Source organism: Lampetra planeri, chromosome 15 (genome assembly GCF_965212315.1).
Source record: "Lampetra planeri chromosome 15, kcLamPlan1.2.h2, whole genome shotgun sequence".
Lineage (NCBI taxonomy): Eukaryota > Metazoa > Chordata > Hyperoartia > Petromyzontiformes > Petromyzontidae > Lampetra > Lampetra planeri.
This window is the reverse complement of record NC_136121.1, coordinates 11,234,833-11,249,452: the sequence shown is the minus strand read 5'-3', so window position 1 is coordinate 11,249,452 and position 14,620 is coordinate 11,234,833. Positions and strand designations below refer to the sequence as shown.

The following is a 14,620-nucleotide window of genomic DNA, read 5'->3' as shown; positions in this document are numbered from 1 at the left end:
AGTCTGACTCGAGTCCAAGTCACATGACTCGAGTCCACACCTCTGGCTCCATCTCTATCCCTTTTGTACTCGCTGGCACACCCTACCGAGCTCTGGTTGCAACTGCAGGTGAGTGGATACGGCGAACGGCAGGTAAGTGGATACCGGCGGTGTGTGCGTACGCGATCCGACGCTACACATATACAAATCTTGCATTGTCTTTGTCTATGTGACACTTTTAACAAATCTTACACAAACCCACCTGTTTAGTCTCGTTCAAAAGTCCACCTTGCCGAGTTATAGGCACAAAACACGCGCACATACACACACATGTGTATGTAGACTAGAGCGTTACACACCCCTGCATTCAATAGTGCGTACGTGCATTAGAACATCAAATGATTCCCTGATAGCCTCGAGGATCAACAGTGAACCAAGCAAACGGTGCCACGAGCAATATTTGGCCTTGCAGGAAAGTCATAGGTGAGCATCAGGGTGCCATGTGATTGAATGAGGTGAGAACGAGTGATTGAATGAAGGAGGGAAATGCGATCTCAAAAACTTTTGAAACATATTTCACAATTAAGCTCATACTTACTGTATTGTGAAGTTAAAAACTCTGTAATGTAAAGCACTTCTATAAATTGCAAAATCAAATGGTTTGCTGCTGTCCGCCAGACAGCGGTGTGTGCAAATGAGAAAGTGATGAATTAAGTGAGGAAGGAATGAGACTGACAGGGTTGAATGAAATGAGCTAAATTACTAACTGAACGAGGGAGTAATCACATGAATGACGCATGAGTGAGAATGAGAGAATAATGCATAAATGTAAGAGTAAATGAGGGATTAATGAGTGAATGAGATGCATGATCAACTTTGCATTGACCATAATCACCTTACACCCATATTCACCTTTATACTCATCACCAACCTTACACCCCACCATCACCACCATCATCTATTCACCTACCATCACCTCCATCACCTATTCACCCACCATCACCACCATCACCTATACACCCACCATCAACTTACACACATCACCTATTCACCCACCATCACCACCATCACCTATACACCCACCATCACCACCATCACCGACACACCCATCACCATCACCACCATCACCTATACACACATCACCTATTCACCCACCATCACCTATTCACCCACCATCACCACCATCACCTATACACACATCACCTATTCACCCATCACCAGCACCATCACCTATTCACCCACCATCACCATCATCACCTATTCACCCACCATCACCATCATCACCTATTCACCCACCATCACCACCATCACCTATACACACATCACCTATTCACCCATCACCAGCACCATCACCTATTCACCCACCATCACCTATTCACCCACCATCACCATCATCACCTATTCACCCACCATAACCTATACACACATCACCTATTCACCCACCATCACCTATACACCCATCACCATCACCACCATCACCGACACACCCATCACCAGCACCACCCCCATCATCACGGCAGCCCCGCCCCGCTCACAGCACTGAGTCACGCTGCGGTCACGTGCCTCGTGCTGCCACCCCCGCTGCTGCTGCTGCCACGGAAGTGACAACTCAGTCGATGTTCTGCGGTTTGTTTCGACTTACTTTACCTGTTTTATTTAAACAAAAATGCCACACGTCACCCGTGTTACACTATACGTCTCGGCACTACAACTTGTGTGTGTGTGTCACGTATGGCAATGCACGAAGCTACGTAACTTAAAACTTCTGCAGTCAAATCGCAAGCGCTGGCAATTCGTTGTTGACCGGCACATTCTCAATAGAATAGCGGGGTGATGATGGTGGTGATAATCACAACATCAAAACTCGCCCACAAAGCAATCGTGACCGCGATGGTCACGGACGGAATCCTTTCCATAGGGAGACGGAATGATGAAATCCGCAGCTGGTATTGCCGCTGATATGTGGTTTATTCATTTACATCGTAGGATCGGAAAAAAGTGGCGGGCGAGCGGCTCAAGGAAGATGATCATCCAGCAGTTGATTGACCCTGGCTGGTGACGATGCTTTTTCTCCATGGAAATCGCAATTGCGATGATGATGTTGCTGATTACGACGATCGTGAGAGATGACGAATGCTTGGGAGCGCCTTTCATCCAGCATTGGATTGACCGCAGCAGATGATCATCATTGTGATGATGATGATACCGTTGTGGGCTTAAGAGGGGTCGTGTACGATGTGGTGAGTGGGATGTCAGGATGGCCGAGCGGTCTAAGGCGCCAGACTCAAGGCGAATTGACGCCTTCCGTGCTCAACGCGGGATATCTGGTCTCCGACTGGAGGCGTGGGTTCAAATCCCACTTCTGACATAATATTTTGATGCTATTTGTTAACATTTAATGGTTGCTCGAAAGGAAAGTTGTTGTTGTTTACGCCGGGGACCGGCTTTTTTTTTCCAAACGCTTTCGGCAATGTATATAGCGTCGGTCTGTCATAACTTAGGCAGGTTCACAGAGGCGTTTGTGAAAAAATCACCGCTTGCGTAGCAATCGCCGTGAGGCTTGGGGCACAAGAATTATTGTCGCGTGTTTGTGGCAGTGCTGCCCTCTGCAGGAGACGGCTTGCGTTGGCGTGCGATGCAATGTAACGAAGCATGGTGGCGAGTTTGAGTATTTACCTAGGGATGTGATTGGCACATCTAATATTTGATTGTATGGCTACTTAAACATTTCCACAGACGCTGTGTTGGCCCTGAAAATAATAGCTGCACTTTTAAACAATATGCAGCAATAATAATACGCGTGTGGGAGAAGCAGTGGAAAGTGCATGCCGGCATGAAACCCAGGAGTTTAATTGCCATCCATGAAAACAATCAGTGGCGAGTGACATCTGAACTGGAGTTACGGTCAAACGACCCAGGGTGACCAATACTGATGGCTGAAGAACTTCATCCAGCATTGGGTTAACAAAGAAGAGTGTGTAACACTACTGTATTATTAAATAATAGTAACAAAGCTCATTTTATAGAAACAATCTAAAGTGTAAGACAAGGATAATGGAAGATGGTAAATCTGAATGGTTGACATCCCTCGAATGTGGATAATTCATCATGTCAGGATTATGTGGATTTACGGAGGTGGTCATAATATGATTCTGCACTGCTTCCTGGATAGCAATTGCTCAAATGCTGGTGCATTGAAATTAAAAAATTAAAAATCCAAAATGATTGGCTTGTGGAGGGAGTGGAAGCTTGGCACGTGAAAGTAGCAGAATGGAAGAGACCTCCAAAAACAATCCTTGTGCCACATGTTTTCTTTTCTATAGAATTGGAAGGTGTAATTCGCTACCCTTCCAAGGACATTTGGAAAAATACCAACAATGGGCCGTATGTCACACATTCCGACAATAACAGACTTTATATTGAATTTAAATTCAGGATTAAAAAAAGCCCAATTGAAGGGATGTTTGCACATTTTTTACTACAACAAGGATAACAAAATGATGATTATCTCTACTGGTACTAAGCAATATCTCGGCTCCATTTCTCTCATTTTCACCTCCCGAATATAGATATACATTGTTATGCAAACCATCTTGAGATACAGTATATTGCATTTGCTTGAAGTACCCAAATGAATACACTAAATTATGTGTGCTTTCCTATGACTCTATGTTCTGTTTATGCAGCGAGTGAGTAATGAAAAAATAATTACATGTTGGTGTGAAGCACGGTGACAAGTTTGAATATTTACCTTGGGATGTGATTGGCACATCTAATATTTGATTGTATGGTTACTTAAACATTTCCACAGACGCTGTGTTGGCCCTGAAAATAATAGCTGCACTTTTAAACAATATGCAGCAATAATAATATGCGAGTGGGAGAAGCAGTGGAAAGTGAATGACGGCATGAACCCAGGAGTTTACCGTAATTGCCATCCATGAAAACAATCAGTGGCGAGTGATATCTGAACCGGAGTTACGGTCAAACGACCCAGGGTGACCAATACCGATGGCTGAAGAAATGCATCTGGTATTGGATTGACAAGAGTGTGTAACACTACTGTAGTATTGAATAATAGGAACAACGCTCATTTTCTATATACAATCTAAAGTGTAAGACAAAGATAATGGACGATGGTAGTAAATCTGAATGGTTGACATCGCTCGAATGTGGGTAATTAGATCAGAATTATGTGGGTTTACAGAGGTGGTCATAACATGATTCTGCACTGCTTCCTGTATAGCAGTTGCTCAAATGCTGGTGCATTGAAATACAAATTTTAAAATCCAAAATGATTGACTTGTGGAGGGAGTGGGAGCTTGGCACGTGAAAGTAGCAGAATGGAAGAGACCTCCAAAAACAATCCCTGTGCCACGTGTTTTTTTTCTATAGAATTGGAAGGTGTAATTTGCTACCCTTCCAAGGACATTTGGAAAAATACCAACAATGGGCCGCATGTCACACATTCCAACAATAACAGACTTTATAATGAATTTAAATTCAGAATATAAAATAGCCCAATTGAAGGGATTTTTGCACATTTTTTACTACAACAAGGACAACAAAATGATGATTATCTCTACTGGTACTAAGCAATATCTCGGCTCAATTTCTCTCATTTTCACCTCCCGAATAAAGATATACATTGTTATGCAAACCATCTTGAGATACAGTATATTGCATTTGCTTCAAGTACCCAAATGAATACACTAAATTACGTGTGCTTCCCTATGACTCTATGTTCTGTGTATACAGCGAGTGATTAATGAAAAACTAATTACATGTTGGTGTGAACAGACAAATGGAGATCCAGATTGTCAACACGTGGGACGGTGAGCCAGTAGACCACGATCCCATGGTGATGAGCTTGCGACCTCACCCTGAGGGTCTTGGGTTGCAATTGGGGGTGACAGCACCTTTCTTCAATGACCCTCCTGCACCACACAGCGACCCAGGCCAGCCATGTCATCAACTGTGGGATTATGAAGGTGACCTTACATCTGTGCAGCAGTCCTCCAACCTCCCTGTACCTAATATTGTGATATTGCTATCCTTTTCCAAGCCAGAAAATCCCGTTCATATAAACCTGCTTATATATGGCTTGATATGTCTTGCCATATTTGATTTTCATACGTGGTAAATGAAACCAACATGTTATTCATAATTATCTAACACATTTAAATTTCGATTTAAAGCTTTCGTGACTGCAGGGATTCATCTTCTTGGTTCTTTCGGTAAAGTCACGTAGAAGGGAAGTAATAAAATAATAAAAATAAAACATAATAAAATGAAATAATTCTCACTATGTTTCGGCTACAACGCAAGCAGCCGTCTTCAGGTGAAGAATGAGACACTACCAAGCTAGGAGCTTATATCTAAACTGGGTTGGAGGTGGAAGAGCGCCTTAACAAAAGAATGTGCATATGAAGAGGAATTTTGCATATTCATGGCAAATGCGTAGGAGGTGGGCGGGGGAGGTTTCAAAGTCATATTATGCCCATGCATTATGCAGGATCAACACATATACGAAAATCAGACAGAGCAACAATATGCCTTTCTTATCTGCACGTAATAATTCAATTGCAACAAGGTTAAGGACATGGGTGGTTTATTTTACCTGGGAAATTTAGTGGGAGGGAATGGTGTCGTAAGTGTATTCGATGAAAGGAGGAAAGTTAAATATCTGAAAAGTACAAGTTCTAAAGGTATCAAATATTTATTATATTTTCTTTGCAGTCGTGGAAATGTTTTTCTTAAACGACCAAATGGAGAAGTACCTGGAGGTTGAACTTTGCCCGTGAGTTTCACTTGTTGCCTTTGCTCACTCATGGGTATGATTACAGGGCTGTGTGGGTGTGCAGTTGCATCCCTAGACACAATACCGATTACCTACCCAAGCAGCTGCTTTCATCCAGAAAGTCTTACATTACACCGTGCCTGAATGAACCGCTAATATTTCTGCCTCGCGTATTCAATTTTGCTCTCTAGTAAAATCAAATAATAAAACAACCAGCCATATTTTCGTGAAATGTAATGCTCACTTTTCCTCTTAATGTTGCTCTTGGCACATTTCTCAGCTCATGCTGCTGCATACATCAGTTTGCTTCACAGCAAATTTGGCAAATACGACTCTGCTGTGTTTCAGGCATGGGCAACACCTGGTGCTTCTTCTGGACGGACGACGGAAAATATGGAAGGTGAATATTTAACTCAGAACTGTGGTTCATTGTCTTGGGTATTATTAACAAACAAGTGAGTAATGTCCTTCTCAAATGAGCATTGGGCATCTCTTGTTTGCAGCCCTGTACCAGTACTGGAATTTCTGCACTCCTATGATGAGGGATAGTCTCCATAAGACAGCCACTGCTGAATTCACTAACAGCACTCCAAAGTACTTTTATTCACACCTCTTGTTATTTGCAGGACGACCTTCCGCTGGATTTTGAAGTGATGCCTCTCGAAGATGAGAGCAACGGTGTACTGAGATGGCAGGGCCATGCCCTCGTGCCTTGGAGATATCTGCCTCCCGGGGTGTGCAAATTTAATGCCTACGCCATTCACGGATCAGGGGAGGCCCGTGTGTACGAGGCCTTGTTTCCGGTCCCCAAGCACAAAGTGCAACCCGGCATGCAGCCCGACTTGTGAGTCGTGCACTTTGCCAAAGGCACACTGTTTTTTCGGGAAATGTGACAAATAAATACTGCCCAATTGACAAAAATTTAATTGCAGCTTGTTTTGCCTTTCTGTTGACTTACAGCCACAGGCTGGAGTATTTTGGGGATTTGGATTTGCCAGCTCTTATGGGGAATGACTGGATCCAGCCTGATTCTGAAATTTGGAGCGCTCAACTTGTCGGCAAGCCTTAACGCGAAGAACAACACAGGTGGCAGCTTGCGATGGTTTTTTTTCGCTCAGAAATTTGCATACCATAACAGTGATCCAAAATGTTTAATTACCATATTGTATGTTGGACACTTTCTGCCCTTGTTCCAAGCCGTATTACTGGAGGCGATAATTTGCCCCTCCCACAGCTTGTGGCCAACTCCTTATGGGACCTGACCCAGCTTCCCTTCCACGAGAGTGCCAGTCGCCGGGCGGGGGGTGCCGGCCGAAAGTTGATCCGCCCAGGGACGGAGACCATGCCTCGCTGCGCCAAACAAATGCCATTTTCAACCGTGAAAGATTTGAAATGTATAAAACAGAACAAATATATTTTTTATTACACTTACCAGTAACACTTCTCTTCGTAATTTGTTTTCATATACTGTATATGTAGGTGCATTACCGAGTTAAAAGGCTGTGTTGCAGGTGGGAAGCAAATGTTTGCCATTAATCAAAGGTGTTCTTGAGAAAAACTGAATGGTAATATTCAGGTAGGTGAAGGTGACTGTGGTCAAATAAGCCATGGTGCGGATCATGTTGGCTTTGTTTATATGATGTACCTTTAATTAATGACATATTGAACACGTATGCACATTTTCAAGGTTAATATTTTGTTTTTGTTTTTTACAACTGGAAACTTAAAGCAAAAAACTATTCGGAGTTATAAAAAGTGCAAAGCTCCTTGATAAACCAGTGCCATGTAACATTATCACATGACAATATAAGTCTTAACAAACTTTACACGTACATGATTTGGAGAGTGTGTGCATTTTAAAACAGATCTGATATGCTTGCATTTCAAAATGAATGCTCTCATTGGGCAGTTAAGTGCCTTCCAATAATACGATACAATATGTTTGCAAACATAGAAAACGCTGTGAAATTGTAGCAGCACCACATTGTCATTATTATTCAAATACTGTACAGGAATAACAAATGCCTGCACGTTTATACACACATATAAATGATTTACTCTTTACGTTTGAATGTACACCTTTCTGTAAATGTTTGAAATAAAATGCACTTGACAGAATTCTAACACTGAGTTGAATGCACAACAATTTGCGATGACGATATGTAGAGGAATGTCGTTTGTGCTCACACACTTTAATAGAGATGGAGTAGGTACGTATCTCAAATAAAACAAGTCTATTCGAGGTGATGGCAAATATGGTGACTGATGTGTATAAATACTCCACGAAGCAACTGCTGACTCTTTCTAAATGTGGACAAATGCACTTTTACTGTGAAAGACGTGTATTTTTTTTTAAATAACATGGAGATTTAAAAAAATGGTCCGGTATTGTTTTTTCGTGATGCAGCTTTTGTCCCCGTTACCGCTTCTTTTTTGCTCACCTAGCGGCGAGCTTGAGGGTGCGTTGTTACTTGTCTGCTATTCTTGCACATTTTTTCCCTCCGTTTACTTTGGCACCGCAGCTTGCCCGGCAGAGCTCACGACGGGGCCTCCGTTTTCATCGCCTTTTAATCCAAAACACGACAAACATAACCCCAGCCGCCTGCCATTTTCAATGTACATCATCTGGAAATAGGGCACAAAAAAAACATGACCGCAGAAGCTGACGAAAACAAATTAAACGTGTTTATTTTGGTATGTTTGTGAAACGCCTCGCAAATAAATTAGGTTTTAACAATGTTAGGTTGAACTGTATTGTGTGTTATATATTGGACGGGAAAGTATGTGGTAATGCCTTTTCATATACAGAACATTTACTAAATTTGCACATAACAGTATTCCAGTTTTGACTGTCAATTTGTTGAATTTGCCTCTGTTGCCACAGTTCACTCAAATCAAACCCACCTGATTTTAATTTGAAATTAAAATTTTATAGCATTGACCATCATATTGTGTCATGGCTTAGGTGTGTCGGTCATTGGGGCTATTTGACCATACTTCACCATGTTGGTTAGTTTAGGATGATGAACCAAAGTCCCCCAGTCCCCAGCGGCTCTGCTTCTAAGAGCCACGGCACCAGCTGGGAAGGTGAATGAGCAAATTGTACAATGAATCGCTGGATACGAACAGAACGCCTTTATGGATTTGAACCATTACAATGACATCACAAGACCATGTGGAAATGGCGATGGTGGATAGAGCAGTGTTGATGTTGATGAAGTTTGCAATTTTATTCGATGAAAGGATGCCTCCCGTTGGATAATGCATAATAATTGTAATAAAAAGCGCTAATCTCAAACAGTTATTGCCTTTAAAATGAAGCTGTGAGAAGCCGAGCACACTGCAAGTCCTCCGAGTGCACATTACAGAAAGATTGTTGAAATGAATGCGTGTTTAGTAATTAATTTCAGCACACATTTTCAAATAAAAAAAATAACTCTATTGGTCTTGGATTCAAGCCAGAAATGCAGCGCCAAACATTCCCATAATGCCCTGCTAACAAATGACTGGCACTTAGTTTAACAGTAGGTGGAGCAAGTGATGCGGTTGCACCACATGATCTGGAACCTGCAGGGCCTGTGTGAAATGCTTGGTTGCATTAAAAAGGTCAACTCATGATCGTCGTGAGGGTGGGGGCCCTCATCATAGAATTCCTTATTTCAAGAGTCCATTGGTCAAACCATTAATGGGGCTTCAGTGCTTGCCAAGGACCAATTTCAAAGGGGCCTTGCCTCTTGATCTTGCTCCCGGTCCCACTAAAGGTTTTCTTGAGAGTCCAGTTTTCTTACAAAAAATTGCCACCAATTCCCAATTAACACAGGCAAGTGCTAGGCTGCTAAACGCGGAATGTTTCATGGTAATGTTTCTATTGAGCCTACTATATAAATACTATATCACTTACCGACATATCAATTACATGTTTGTATGCTCATGTTCTGAGGGGGAAAAATGTCAGTGGTAGGCATTTGTTAAATCATGCATGGGGGGGGGGGATACATGGAAATGTTGACAAACAGCTTTCTTTATTCCTCAATAATCAATATAAAACTATTTAGCTGCAAGTGGACAAATAAGCATATGAAAAAGAAATAGGTGAATATGATGAATGCAATGTCAATTTCCTTTATTCGGTGCCTGATGTTTTTCAGTAAATGACAATGTGTTCACATTTGGCAAGGTGCATCGCCTAGATTAAATATAATAGTCAGTTATACGATTTAAGGGGTTTGTTTGTGCTGGCAAACATGAACAGCCTAAATCATACGCACGATTGAACTAACGGTTTTATATAATTCCCAACATATAAATGCCCATGAAAATACAAAAGTGAATCCCGTTTTACGAATCATTGAATGCGGTTATGGCCTTCAATCATATCTGTAAATTATAAAACCCATCGCAACATTTAAAAACGATCATTCAGATGTGACCAGCTACTCCGTTGCCTCAGCGGTGGTAGGAAATATACTTTCAAAAGCCGTGCCCTTTTTTTGCTTGAGCTGCATACCAACACAAAGTGACTAAATTTGTCCGTACATTCTTTTTTTGGTTGCCATTCGGGGGTGGCATGACGGAGCGTGCTTGTGACACACTCCAGGCGAACCCAAAAAAAATGAATGAGTCTGACAGCTGCCCATCAAAGCCGCTTGCAACAGCCGCCGCCTTTCCGAGGATTATCGATGGCGAGCTCGGGCGCCGGTTAATGGTGACCGGGTACTTAGACTCCTTTTTGAGACAGAGTTTAATGCCGTCTGGGGCCGTACCTTCTTTGCAACATCGCTGACATTCCCAGAGGCGATAACCAGCGACGTCTGTGTTGCAACCATTGGCATTCACGTTGGCTGCCAACTTTTTATGCTGAGGAGTGGGACCACTGCTTTTGAAACCTTACGCTACCTCTAAAGCGCTTACAATATATGTCATTTGAGATGCCACAGAAGTATACTGGTTAAGGTCAGCTTTGAATTTTACCAGTGGTTAGCTTTATCGGAATCAGCTGCGCCAAAGAGTACCTCATAATGCTACTGATTGCAAAACCGCACTTGTAGCTTTAAGTACACCTTATGTTTATCCATAATAACGCTCTATTATGCTGTGCGAGTAATTACATTGTAGAGTGCCCGTATCCCAACACTATCATTATACATTATTATGACCATTTACAGCCGTGCCAATCAAAATTTGTTATGATCATTGTCCAGAAACACAGTTGTATTTACGTGTTAAGAATTCGACGTGCTCGCAAAAAGATTTGTTTTGAATGCAGAACAGTCGATGAAACCTCAACTTATTGTAAAAACACGAGTTCTCATTTTGGATCGTGTTTGGGACGAAAGAAATGTGCCTTCGAAAACTGTCTAAATGTGCCCAGTGGGCATCTACTGTGATTCTAAATTGCTTCCATAAAATATCTTGAAATATTTAAAACACTCTCTTAATGTGCCAGACATACGTGCATCATTGTAACATGCAGTAAATTTAAATTGAACACGTTACAATTTTACGACTCTGGTGCTACCACACAAAGCATACATTCCAAGAGAGTCTACTTTCTGTTTCCAACTTTCTAAATCATCTCGCACGTAACGGAGCTGCAGTAATCTGTTGATTTTCTGCCTCACATTGGTACACTTTTCAATGATTGTTCTTAATCCTGTTTCAATACCCCTAACAGCTCATCATTGAATTTAAAAATCCTACCACCCCACTTATTTCTAATCAGACATATAGTGCTCCTGCCAGTAGAGCCTTCTGTGATCTCAGCATGAATGAAGCTGCTTTCATATTGATGGAGTGTCTGTTGCAACGTATAAGCGTGCTGCAGTAACTCCTGCCCTGCATATCTTTAGGTAGTTATTCGCTTTAGAATTTACCAAAAAAAACAACTGCAAATAATTCACCACCATCAGAATTAACCCAACTGTATAATAGAAAACAGTTTGTGTAGTAGCTTCACGCTTTAGGCAATTGTTCTATGTATTGTTCTTTTCTTGAGAAAATTCCACAAACTTTTCAGATTCTATTTTTTTCTCGTACAAATAGTTTGATTTTGAAAATTCACAGATATCCAGTTCTCAGAATCCCTGCAAAACAATTCACATTGGTAATGGCGGGTTTTTTTTAGCCAAAGAATGCATTTGATAAGGGCCCTGATGACTCAGTAATTACCAAAGCTAATGTGGGTGTTTCTGGGTCATGGCCAAATTGCTTTTCATCCGATTGAAGTTATCAAACCCAGAGTGTTCTTGTTAATGGCAATTTGACCGGGCTGCCCTGTAAGCTCTCGAGTTCCCAAAGGTCCCTCATGCCATTCTACGTTAAATGACTAACCAGTCTCAAACAGATAACTTTAAGCGTATACTCTTTACTTGAGACACTCAGAGGAGTGTGTACAAGTAACTTCGTAGTATATTTACAAAATCATACATTGATGTATATTTACTGGTGTTTTATATTTACGGGAGTCGTGAAAACACTTGATAGCCCACGGTCGCCTCATTGCAGCATTTTAAAACTCACTTTTGATATTGCTGATGTTAACATCTGCCCACAACATCTAAATGTCAATGATTAACCACTTTCATCCACTTAAGCCACCTTCTCTCAACAAAAGCCTACGACTTTCTGGGCAATGAGATGGTATGCGTCATCGCATTGTTTCCATGGCACCCCTGTCATTCAAGCCTGATATTTTACATGTTACTCCGTAGGCAAAGAGAAGCCTCACTCGGTAGATGAATTCCCATCGTTTTATGTAACACGGTGTACAATTATGTGCCCGCTATTATGTATTTCAATCAGCCGGGTAGTCGGACAGTGGGCGAGCACGCGGCTGGTAAGAAGAGCTTGTGAGTTCATCTCGGTCGGTGGTCGATTCGACTCTTTGGTTGCTGGTGGATAAAAATGGGCACCACTTCATGCGGGGAAGATAATATTGGCCGTGTTCATAAAGACCTCCCCCCCCCCACCCTCCGCCCATCATAGGGGAGTAGAATTCTCAACACTGGTTCGAGGCTTCAATCAGGATTCCTTGCTCGTTTGATTAGGATGGCAACCTTTTCTTTATTCATAACACATTGTTTTGGGGTATATTGCACGATAAATGTTGATCTCGAGCTATCGTGTAAAATCTCAGGTTTTTTACGATGAGCTCAGCTTGTTTTTTGTTTATTCCTGTGGTAATTAACTGATAATTGCTGAATAAAGTAAGTTGTTACAACAGCAATGTCAAGTGAGACGCGATGTATGGCTTCATTCTATTTACTGACGCTGAAATTCCAGCACAGCAGAGTATTGAAGAATTGCTTTGAGCCTTTTTGACGTCAGCCTTTTTGACTGTAATGCCACCTTGCTGTGTGCCCGTCAGGACCATTTCAGATGGGTCTCTAACTTCTGACAAAGATGTTCATTGTGAATTTTCTGCGAAATGCCAAAAAAACACCTGATGGTGTTTGGCACGCCAGTCTAACGGCGAGAGACCACCTGATTTGTGAAAAGCCAGAAACATTATGGTGCGAGTTTTGACTTCATAAAATAACATATCACGTTTCTTTGAAAACAAAAATTTTCTTGTTATTTAGGAATTTAATTGGGGCTCTTTTCGCATTGGCCACAATTCAGATCAATGTAGGCACGTGCCAGGCATGTGCTTTAATGAATTAAATTTCCACACAATTTCAGTGTCTTGGAAATCGGTCATCGAAGTCAAACACGTTTTTGAATGCAATCTTGCAATTCTGTAAAAGGTAAATGGGGGGGGGGGGGGGGTAGCACAGTGGTTTGTCTACTGAGACCCACGTTTGATTCCTGGTCACAGCTAACATCAGCGACGAGTGATACCCGAACCAGTTTTGGCCTTCCCTGTCACCAACCCGCATTCACCGACGTGGCACGGCCCTGGGGATGCCTTCATTCGCTGTCCTTCCCCCGCACCTGAGATTAGCGTGGTTGGCTGCATACGGTGCGAAGGAAGTTCAACATACATTCATCCAGCGATGGATTTACAAAAGGCTGTGAAATAAAATAAAGATGGAAAATGTTTCCAGTCGTTTTCACGTAAATCCTTCGAAATGTACAATCCATGTTGATGTTTGTAGTCTCATTTCTATTGTGCCTACCGTGGAGATACCGGATAAATTTTCACAAGGAGCTATTTTTACATTTTATGATCCACTCATTTCGGGGCTCCCGACCACATTTCTCTGTCAAGCTAAAAATGTGTTCGGGCCGCATTAACAATTCAGTGGCCTCCTCATGCTCGATGCAGGGCAACCTTTAATGGGACCGTTTTGTTTATATGCAAGCAATTTTCTGACAACACGTGGCATCGAATGTAAACCGCATTTTTCCCGCAGCAGCGCGAACCTGGCGAGCGTTCACAGTTGAAGCTTTTCTGGTAATTGTGGAAAATAGTTTAAAAAAAGGAAGTCTGAATGCTCTTTCCCCTGCCCCGCCCCCTAACAACACGTATAGTGGTACCAGCTGAGGTCTGGTATTAGACAATATACCTTTAATTAAAGTTTTCCCTACAGAAAGCCGTAAGTCATGTCCTTATAAAGGCTGAGCTATTAAAACTCCGTGTGCTTGACAATAAAGTATGGAGTCCCCCCACCCCTCCCCATGTTAGCCCACTTGCTGAGAGACTTATTTAGCCTCTGCTGTATACTCCATCATTGGCTTATAAATGCAGAGAGGGCCCTTTTAAAGTTTGCGTGTGACCTTTACAAGGCTGTCGTTAGTCTTCCCCCTCTCTCGAGCTTGTCCCGTGTTACCCTCCTCCACTCCTGTTCAGATCAACAGTTTACCGCACGACCAAAGAAATGTCCGTGCAGCTCTCTCGCA

General features: G+C 42.1%; 1 protein-coding gene and 1 non-coding gene across 2 annotated transcripts; both read left to right on the top strand.

The window, feature by feature from the left end:
• Positions 1-1,509: 1,509 nt before the first annotated feature.
• LOC144722727 (UPF0462 protein C4orf33 homolog) lies at positions 1,510-8,521 on the top strand. Its single transcript, XM_078601078.1, has 6 exons — positions 1,510-1,605; positions 4,780-4,970; positions 5,719-5,779; positions 6,128-6,179; positions 6,406-6,623; positions 6,740-8,521. The coding sequence occupies exons 2-6, from the start codon at positions 4,784-4,786 to the stop codon at positions 6,846-6,848; spliced, it is 627 nt and encodes a 208-aa protein (XP_078457204.1). The 5' UTR covers positions 1,510-1,605; positions 4,780-4,783; the 3' UTR covers positions 6,849-8,521.
• Positions 2,231-2,347, top strand: TRNAL-CAA (transfer RNA leucine (anticodon CAA)). Its single transcript has 2 exons — positions 2,231-2,268; positions 2,302-2,347. It is a non-coding gene; the product is annotated as a tRNA-Leu (tRNA).
• Positions 8,522-14,620: the final 6,099 nt, after the last annotated feature.